At 43.5% G+C, this 10730-nt stretch overlaps 1 protein-coding gene across 1 annotated transcript in view; it reads right to left on the bottom strand.

Annotated features, from left to right (window-relative positions):
* Window positions 1-7738: 7738 nt before the first annotated feature.
* LRRTM4 (leucine rich repeat transmembrane neuronal 4) overlaps window positions 7739-10730 on the bottom strand; it is a gene marked incomplete at its 3' end in the record, with an annotated part of 124363 nt that continues 121371 nt past the window's right edge. Inside the window, exon 3 of the mRNA XM_082072701.1 lies at window positions 7739-7960. Within this exon, the coding sequence (XP_081928827.1) occupies window positions 7739-7960 (222 nt within the window). The remainder of the gene's footprint in view (window positions 7961-10730) is intronic.

The raw sequence follows: 10730 nt of genomic DNA, 5'->3' as shown, positions 1-10730 counted from the left end.
AGCTCATTTACCTCTGCACTTGCAGATGCCACGACACCCACTAGTTCATCTACATCTCTATCAACCTGGCTTAACCGTCTGGCGTTTCCATTACTTATCAAATAGTGTAAAAGCGCTCCATGAAAAACACGCTAAAGCAGCTGGGCCTTGCCTGGATGAGCTTGTCACCGAAAAGGGACAATAAGGGACATGAGAGGAGAGCCAGGTGTGCACAGAACATCTGCCAAAGGGACCGGACAAGACAAATTCCCTTCCAAATGTATCATACTAATAAGCACAATAAGTAATCAGATAGTCCCATGTAGCTCAGACACAGTTCTACCAGCGCAGAGCCCCTCTCCACAAGCCTGTTTGCAAAGTGAAAGAACAACACAGAGCGACACAAATCCTACCCCAAATTGCCAAAAAAACTGCAATTAGGATCCCTTTACTCAGCTATTTCAGTGTGCCATAATTATTCACCAAAATCTTATTGAATGGGAATAAAACATATCAATTAACTAACCACCGTCAACCAAAAGATGCTGGAGTACCTAGATTGGTAGCTCTGTATTCCTCTTGTTGATAGCAGTTAATACGTTTTATACTTAGTTAATATGTTTATACTTAGATGTTTCCAACACCATCAAAAAAGCTGATTCTACACTCATTTAAGAATAACTTCTTGTCCATTAAGAAGGCTGTTTTATCTATGTAAATAAGCACAGAAGTAGACGAGGATACACACTCTATTAGTACAAGTTATTTTTATTTCTACAGTTCTAAAACCAACTACATTTTCAAACTCAACGAGTTTAAGCAAAAAGACGACTCCATGCTGATCTACCGGACCAGAATGAATTTCAAGCACTACTTCAAAACTTATTTGCATAGATAAATACAAGCTAGCGTGCATTTGCATCTCAACGGGTGCAATTTCAGCTCTTCAAAGACTCAGGCCTCCTTATTTCGGTGTATTTTAAGAGTTATATGCTTTAAGTACTTACTTGGAGTGCACAGAAGGAAGTTCACTGCTGAGATCTGCTCCTACAAAGCCCCTCAGAGCAACTGAATCGGAATGAGGTGCCCAAAACCCCTTCAGGTGAAGGAATTCAACCCTAAACCCGACCTAACCCTTCCCTCAGCTGTGTCTCACCTTCCAGCTGCTGCAAATTACTTTGTTCTTTTTAAATCAAGGTGAAAACTCTTTGCTGAAGCACCAAGTAACTGTAGATGTTCTTTCAAACATGATTCCTTAGTCTGTTGTTTCTACAAAGTGTTTTTTAAGGCCTCTCACCCGCTCTAGAACGCGTCGGACAAGCTTATAAAACGCTTTGTTTTTCAGAAGGCTTAGCACCCCTGTTATTTTAACTTTGAGGCTTTCACCCTGATTCTTTCCAATTCTTCAGAGTGATTAGAACAGGGACAGATTCGGTTCCAGACCGACCCGTGAAGCAGCGGTAGGTCCAGCGCATCGCCTGAGCCAGACCGGGAGCCCAGCGAGAACGTGAGCTGTAAATCATTCCCAAAGCACCTGCACATAAACTGGAAACTAATTAATATCGGAATTATCGATGCACCGCAAATCTTGCCCAAATACTTTATCCGAAAGTCTGTCACCGCTTTACACTTCACAGCACTGATATATAAACCATCGAGCAAACAGCGGCATGTCCAATAAATACTTTATGAGTGTTTGCCAACAATTTATCTTACATAATGTGATATAAATACACTGCAAACACTGCAATGTTTGAGTGTGCTGCTTATAAATTATAACCTGTGTACCATCAAATACAGCTTATAGAAACATTTGTTCCTTTGCTCAATACAAGGAATTTAAACAGGAGTCTTGGGGTTCAGCAGTAAGAAGTACAAGCCTATTTCCAACCCTTTTCACAGCCGATATTCTGCTCACGTGCTCTTTTACACGTTTGCATCCATCTGTTTTGCCTCGAATGACCCTCAGATAAAAAGTTCTCCAGGCAAAATTACCTTTTTCTTACATTATTTACAGCAGCCAGGTCCCAAATCCAGGACGGGCTCACGTGTGCGCCGAGCGCAGCTATTAACACCAAATCATTTTCTTACTACGTCTCTTAAATTCCCAGTATTCCGGTCTGTCAAGCTTCAGAGAATACATGCGAAATATGCCTAAATGAGCCAAATTTTCCTCATGTCTGCCACAACCTCAAAAACATCCTCTAGGGACAGATGTATCCAGAGGAAAGCGCAGATCCCAGGGGTTTACGGTGAGAAGATGCTGCTGTGCTCAGCTGGTGTGAGCTCCTGCCAACGCGCGACCCCGGGGACACCGAAACCACAGGAATTTCCCCAGAAACATGCTGGGCAGCCAGAAAAACCAGGTTGTGAGCAACCCCAACCTCCATGACCTCCAGAGGACCTTTCCAACCCAGGTTGGATATCCTACCATTTAATTTGGCCAGGCCTCTTGCTTTTAATGAATTAAATGTCCGCATGGAGTTAAGTTCAATCTCACCCTAAAAATTCAGCCTGAATAAACAAGCAAGCCGCAAAATATATTTTGTTCTAAATTGTTGGGACGTGCATTTTTTATTTTTCCCAGCAAAACACTAATCGTGTTGCATACGTGAGCCTGCTCGCTTTTTCCATCTCTAAATCCCCAGATGACTTTGGAGGAAAGCGCTTTCTTTTCCCTCCTTCATCAGCCCATCAAGATCCCCTCGCTCCCGCTGTTCTGAGAACACACTTTGGGCAAACGAGAGTTCTTCAGATCACCGGGGAGTCCCGAGCGCTGATTGAAAGTCACGACCTACCGTCGGTTTTTTGCCTTATCAACTTGATTCCGCTTGACTTTTGAATATAACCAATAGCGCCGGGGGGTGGCAGGGAAGCGGGCAGACACAGAGGGCTTTTTGGACTTGATAATTGCTGTTTAAGCGCACCTACAACAAGGCTTTTCTCTGTAGTGTGCAGAGGAATGGACACAGGAATGCAACAGGAATAAGATCTATTATTATACCTGGCTCATCATCTGCATGGTGCCCTCCTGAGAGGCAGAAACTCCTCAGTTACTCAAGGCTGCCCTGCAGATACACGATGTTGCAGCTGCTTCTGAGTCTGGACGCACTCTCCTCCAATTTTGAATACTTCCTAGAGGAAAAAATAAATACAATAAAATCACTAAGAGCAGCATGAATATGTTTAGCAGCTTATTTGTAGCTATTCAGAACACTTGTCTTCTCTGTAGTTCGATCACACAAACAAAAATAAATAAGAAATTATATATATATTGCTTGCTTAATTTTTAAAGTCACCTAAATAATTGTCTAAGGTGATGTACCTAGAGGATACTGAAGCTCATCACGTCTTCAAAACAAGCGGATAATGTTCCCATTCATCTCCGCAGGCCACCAAAAACCTCGCAAGTGCTGAACCAGCGACTCCATTGCCTTCCTGCTTCAAATGTGGGTTTATTTTTGCCACATTAAAATACATCTTAGCACAGTAACGACCAACGTGTAACGTACCCCTTGACTCCAGTCATGACGGATATAATTCTCTTCTGTAGACTAATTTACTTTAACGTGCCTACGTGTTATTCAAATGCCAACCACCGGGGTTTCAAAGCAAATAAAGGGCGCTAAGTACTAGTGCACGAGAAATGAATGCAGGGTTTTTTGGTACCCAACACTGTGTTTTTAAGTTTCCTTATTCTGCATTTGACCTGCCTGCTTAAGTCTTTCTGTTTAGCTCTCTTACCAGTGCAGTCAGGTTGGTCGGGTTTTTGAGGAAAGAGCTGCTTTAATCTTATTTGCCACTGATAATTACACTTGCTAACATAACGCTAATCAAACCTCATCTTTCTGGTGACGAGCAGGACTCCGTGGTGAGGAGGAAGAACATTTCCTGCTCTCGCTGGGCGCTAAGAAGCGCATGTTGTGTGCCCCCCAAGTCTTTCCCCCTGTTTTCTGGGGAAAAAATGAGAGATTTCTTGCCCTCTAACAAGCCCAAACTCAACCCAATCTGTCAGAGCCCTCTTCATTGCTCTTAATGTTATGAGGAATGCTGTGTGTGACCAATAATAGCCGACAGGTAATTTATTTTTCTTAATTTAAGGTGATGTTCCAGCTTGATGGACTCTCAGCCTCATCAACTCCCCTTTGCAGAGGTTTAGAAAAGCAACTAGTGACATTTAAAGGAGCCCGAATGCGAGAGCCACCTAAAAACTTATAGGTAGTACATTAGACTCTCGAATCTATAAAAACTCTAGATTCCCCACATACAACGTGCCAAATTCCTTCAGGGACTCTTTCCAGTGGGGAGTGGTGATCAAATTGTGTTGATCAATCTTCAGGACGCTTGTAATTCATTCCGGAAAAGGGCAGCTCGTTCCAAAAGACTCTGAAATCTCACAGCAAAATATTGCCAGCCCTGGAAATGATTCCGTTCGTTTTCACAGGCTCTTTTTCCTCACTTGCAGCTCCCACTCGCAGCATTATGAGGACAGAATAGTATCAGCGCCCTACTGACATTCGCCAGACAATTATTAACTTCCAGAACCTGTTATTTGGTCGCATCGCTTGTTGCCTTTTGCACAGCACAAAGTTCAAGAGCTCTGGGCTGAAGGTCAATCTGGTTCTTTATTTTTCTTGCTTTTCCGGATACCGCGGCGCTCTGGGGCGCTCGGACACTGCGTGATGACCAGGAAGATGTCACCACAAGCAAATATTCATTTCTCTTTAGCAAGGCCCTGTTTACTAGGAGAGGAATCATTAGGGAGACGGTAGAAAAATGGTATTTTTGGGGTCTTACCTGGGTAGCCAGTGAGTTGCTGCGTCCTCCCTTTCAGAGCACAGTCCCTTCCATCACAAGAACTGTATCAAGAGCAGGAGAAAGACCTTCCCTAAGAAGAGTTTAGACATACTGTTAAGCTGAAGTTGTAATATAATCACACGATTCCAGGAACTGACACTTTAAACCAAAAAACAATATGAAACTCGTACCACAAGACCGGAGATGAAAGTATTACAGTTCTGATTTTTTGGCATTATGGCCAAAGGGCAAGTTTTTCATCACATTTCTTTGTCTTTAATTGCAGCCACGGTAGTTTAAGTTACAATTTCTATTCTATCTAGAGTCCCGGATAGGTTGGTATGGAGCCCTTTTAGTTCGATCACCATGACCAACTATATGAATTAGTTCAAGAGACCGTGCACACAGCTGCATGTTCTGTTCTCCTTGGGCAGCACGATTCCCAAAAATTGCCAAGAAAACCCCCCAAATCACTGCTAATCTGATTTTAGATCAGGAAATGAAAAAAAGGGAGTCTATTGAATCTGACCTTCCCTTTCAGCAGTCACAAAGTTGCTCTTCCCAGAACAATGGGGGAAAGTTACAATGAAGATGATTATAAATCGAATTAAAAACTAAACAGCTCCTCTCCAATAGACACATAACCCCAGCAAGCTTGGGGTTTATCATAGATAGATATATATATATATATATATATATAAAGATTATAAGTAGAATAAGTACAATAAGTACAACAAGTACTTCTGCTTGACATTTCCCTCTCTGGTTTTGCTACAATAGGATAGCAGATACATAACTGCTCTCTTCAAAATGGAACCAGAATTACCCAACAGTCTTTAACGAACCTTATAATAATAACATTACCTTCCTCGTCATTCAGGAGCACGGGGATGCCGTTACACTTCTGAAGCTCATTGAAATGGATCCCAGCGCTGATCCGGAGCCCACAGGAAGCACCGGGAGTTCTTCCATTTTCAGCTCGATGGGCTGTGGGTCAATGTTTTAAACTCGATTTAAAGGAAAGCAGCGTTCCGAGCAGCTCTCTCCCTCTGGCCGCAGCGGCGCTGAAGCTGACGGATATCAAGCTATCGGAGCCGGTGTAAACTCATCACCTGGCCTCTCACTCCATTTTCTTTTCATTTCCTACCCAACGCTGAATTCTAAGTGCATTACCTTTGATGCATCGAGTTGACTTCGTAGGGCCGTGTTTCCCTGCCTAGCGCACACAACGCGGCCATCCATACACACTCCTCCTTTCCTTTCAAAGAAAAATAGATCAGTTTGTCAGGCGAGAAACACATTAGACAATATAACACCATACATGTGATACAAGGCTCAACACCTCCAGGAATTCATTAAGCCCTTAACTTGTGGCCAAGTGTATTTCTCATAAAAACATCCAATATAAGCGCTTGAAACAAGCGTTAAATTCATTATGTCCTAAACCCCGCTGTTATATTATTCACCCTCCAGTTAAAAACTTACACCTTATGTTCCTAGTCTGAATTGGTTTAGCTTCAGCTCAGGTCTGTATCTGAAAAGCCTTCTGAAAGAAGAAACAAAAAATACCTTTAGGAAAATAAATAAGTTATTTCTCCCTTATCCCCCCTCCAGGTTCTGATAAAATCACCTCTTAACCTTTTCTGAGACGAAGTCAAAGAGATTGAGCTGCTTCTGGCTCAGGGTATTTGTTAAACCTCACAACAATCCTTGAGCTCCTTTGTAAGGGGTGAAACGGGACCGAGCGTCGGTCCGTCCGTCCGTCCTCGAGCCGCCCTGTCGCACAGCGAGAGAAATCATTCAAACGGCAGCTCGGCTGTGGTGTCCCAACCACAAAATAATAGCTTTATTTCTTTTGTTTCCACCACTTTTTTGTTGTTGTTGTCATTTTATTGATAAAAACTACACAAAAACTAACTGATCATCATAATTAATTAAAAAAAATAATAATAAAACAAAGCAAAAACCAATGTTACACATTCTCCTGTGGTTTAGAAATTGTGTCAGCCAGTGAGTTTCACCGAATACTCTTGCTTTGTAAGATTTTCCTTCTGCTCCGTTTCAAGCACATCGCTTCCATTTTGGTTCCCAAACGTCCATTAAATTTGCTCACAGCGCCGCTGGATGGTCAAATCTGAGAGTCGTTACTGCGCTGCATGTTCTCCCCTTTTTTAGAGCCCAAAAAGTAATTATAGTGTCAACGATGAAGCACAATGAAGATAGTAAAAATCAGAAGCACCCTCCATAGTGTACAGCCTGTGTCTTAAATGTACATGCACCCGAGTTTCTTTGTTTCTGCTGCATCAATTGCCAATGTCCTTTTGGTTCAACATAAGCTTTAATGCCCATGGCTGGAGTTTGAAATATTAGCGCTTGACCATTAAAATAAAAAGAGGGAAAAAAAATAAATCAAACCAACAGAAAAACAGCCCCCCCAAAAAAGAAAATAGATCTCTATCTTTTGTTTGGTTAAAAAGAACAAAAAATATTAAGCAAATCTGTGAAGGATAATAAACACTTAAGAAGGAAACATGGCTGACCCACCCCCCAAACGTCGCCCTCCCCATCCCCTTCACCTTTTACCTGTGGTTCTCTGTCCCTGGAACCGTGCAATGTAGAAAAATCAAATATACAAACAAAACTCTTAATCCATCCCTTTATGTAGCTAGAGTGAAATCTATTTTTGTTTTTTTTTTTAATAAGAACTTGACAATCTCTCTTTAATATTTACATTGAGGAATTTGTTGGAAAGTTTAAAGCAAAGAAAATCCTGAAGTTCTCAGCGTGTACTGCCAGCCAGCACTTCCACAGTCCGCGGCGTCCAGCCCCCTTCCCTTGGTCTGAGTTGGAACGTTTGCAACCGGAATGGTAGATTGATTTAGTTTCTTGCCTTGGTCTCTTCCGAGATGAAAGGTCCCTCGCAAGAACCGCCGCTCCGCCGCCTGAAGAAGCCGTCCCGGCGTTAGTTTGGTATTCTCTCGATGTAGATGGCCGGGGCGGCCGACCGCGCGATGGTGGCGATGAAGCTGTGGTCTCGGCTCAGGTCCAGGTTGGTGGTCTCGGCCTGGTCCCGGCCCACGGCCTCGTACCCCTTGTTGACATGGAGGGGCTTGTGGGCCTGGCAGTACCCGATCACCGGCTGGTCGTAGCTGTAATAGGGTAAAGTCTTCATGTGGTGAGGAACCTGCGCCGGAGAGCGAGAAAGAGAAAAATACGTTAATAATGGGGTTAGGCGTGCGTTTGTACAGCATTATCTGTGTTCATCGCACAGTTTTTGCAGCAAGATACACCAGTGAGGATTCTGGGCCATCCGCAGCACACACTGACCCCTCGGGAACAGGACTGTGTGTCGGTCCCCATGTGGGGATGGATGTTCCACCTGCCCGAGGCTACGGGATCACAGACCCGCGCTGGATCTGGGTCAGAGGGGGCTGCTCTCCATTTCAACACCGATATTTGAGGGTGGGTTTTCAAAAGGGACTCACGTGCTGAGTTCTGACAACCTGGCTATGGAGGGTGACCTGCAAGCTGCTGGTAACGCAAGCTTTTAAAAATCATAGAAAAGAATCATTTCAGTTGGAAGAGACCCTCAGGATCGAGTCCAACCATAACCCAACTCTAGTACTAACCCATGTCACCAAGAACCTCGTCTAAACGCCTTTTCAACCCCTCCAGGGATGGTGACTCCAGCACTGCCCTGGGCAGCCTGTTCCAATGCCCCACAGCCCTTTGGGGAAGAAATTGTTCCTAATATCCAATCTAAACCTTGCCCAAGGTCACCATTTCCTGGGTTCTCCACCTTCCCACCTCACCAAAACGCTATAGGAGCTGCCTGAGTGATGCTCGCTGGAGCTCAGCAGACCCACAGCCTGGAAAATGCTCACGGACTTGAAGAGTCTGCGAGATCCACCCTGAATCAACATGATTCTGTGATTCTTTACATAAATACCCAGGAGCTGCCAACCCCCCCATCTTCTTTTTTTTTTTTTCCCCCCTTTCCATAAATGTTCTATGCTTGCAAATGTTAATCCTGCAACTAAATATGATTTATGGTGCAACATCAGATACAAATCTTTGCAGATAATTTTATCATCTGCAAGAGATGAGCTGATGGAGTCGAAAGAAATAGGCTCTTAGGGAGACAAACCACGCGCTGCAGGAGATAGAGACAAGAGTTTATTCTACCGCCGCTCGAAAACCTGAGCTCATTACAGCTGGAGATGGCCTACACATAATTCAATCTTGTAACAAACGCCCCTTTATTTTCCACATTGAACTTCAAGTGAAGACTACAGAGCTAATTTATCATAGATTTCCCTTGCAGGGCACACTTCATTCAAAAAGGCATTAAAAAGCAAAGGCATTAGGATAATTGTTAAATTTTGCAGGGTTAGGGTTCCTCTTGCATTCGATTCCTCCCCTGCTTCTCTGCAGAAGGCTGGAGAGATTCCAAACCTCTTCCACCAGCGAGAATTCAGCTGAAAATGTCATTTGACGTGACAGCTGAATGGCAAGATCGCTGAAGACAAGCTGCTCGGGAGAATGTGATGGGACAACTGTGCTCGCCTGTGGATCAAATTCAGCCTTTGCGCAAGAAACTCTAACTCCCTTTGGATACAGCGATATCCGCGCCAATTCGTATCACGGCTGGAATTTGTCCTCAGCCTTTAAGGCGGCTCTTGATGGTTCTATAAAAGCCAAGGGCTGGTTGTGTTCTGGAGAGCGGAGAGATTGAGGTCCCGGCTCTACCGCAATAAAACACAGTCCATTACCCACCCGGGTTTGCTTGTTCTCTCCCCTTCTCCAAACGGGAGTCAAAAGGATCAGGATCTCAACAACAACCCTAAATGGTGGGTAAACACTCTGCTTTTTCAACTCTTTCACAGTAGTTCTATAGAATCTCTCGCTTGTTCAGACAACCTGAAATTCAGGCTAAGGTTTGACACTTGTCTACCAAGTAATGGCAAGAGAATTAACAGAAACCCAAGTTCTTCGTGTTGATCTCAACTCCTGCTTCAGTGTTTCCTCCTGTACCCGCAGCAACAGACTCATTGCAGGGGAGACTCGTCGCGGATCAGACAGAGATTAACTCTCTGTCTCGCTCAGAATCACTTGCAGTTCAGCAAAACCTCATTGCTAGCAGTCCCGGGTTGAAATAATTTCCTGGTGAACCGTTAAATCAGATTTTGGAAAGGCAGGTTTGCAGAACAGATCTAGTTCGTGGCGGAATTATTACGAGTTTCTTTCTTTCTACTCGGTTTTGAAGAAAGATCTCGTACCATGCGTTAACCCGCAGAGAAGGCAGCTCTTCCTTGGGAAACATGAATGGCTGTGGATGTCTAAGCGACTCACGGGACCAGAATTATCAGCCAGTGGACAATAATATAATATTCTGCAAAGCAAAACTAAAGCATGAACCTTATCTGGTTTCACATTTGCTGGTAGTCTATGATCCAGGTAAAGTGATTTATGTGTAAATACTTGCCTAGTTAATGATGACATGATTAAATTACACGCAACTTTAGAAGTCGTCCATAAGGAGTGGAAACTCAGAGTTACAAAATACAGAAGCTATGTTTTCTCATTAGTGCTAATATTTAGACTCATAACACCACGACTCCATCGCTGAATTAGCATCATAGCTGTTGATAAATCAAGTTCCGAGTTCATTTTAAACCCTAGCATAATTTAGAGTAAAAATAAGCAAGATATACTATCACAGCGATAGATTCATCAGGCAGATATAGCCAGTATAAACAATTTCAGCGGATTCCACGCTGCTGCAAACTCACAGTTAACAACGCTGGAACATCCTTTTGGAGCCGCTCGGAAGAACATTCCTATTCAGGAAAATTCACAACCATATACTTCCGATTAAACCCATTAAAAGGAACGAACGCAGACACCAAAGTCAGCTCTGCAATACGAATGGGTACGTGTCGTCTTCTGTTTCC

Source organism: Streptopelia decaocto (genome assembly GCF_964273445.1).
Source record: "Streptopelia decaocto genome assembly, chromosome: 25".
In the NCBI taxonomy this organism is placed as follows: Eukaryota; Metazoa; Chordata; class Aves; order Columbiformes; family Columbidae; genus Streptopelia; species Streptopelia decaocto.
This window is presented reverse-complemented; position numbering and strand designations above follow the sequence as displayed.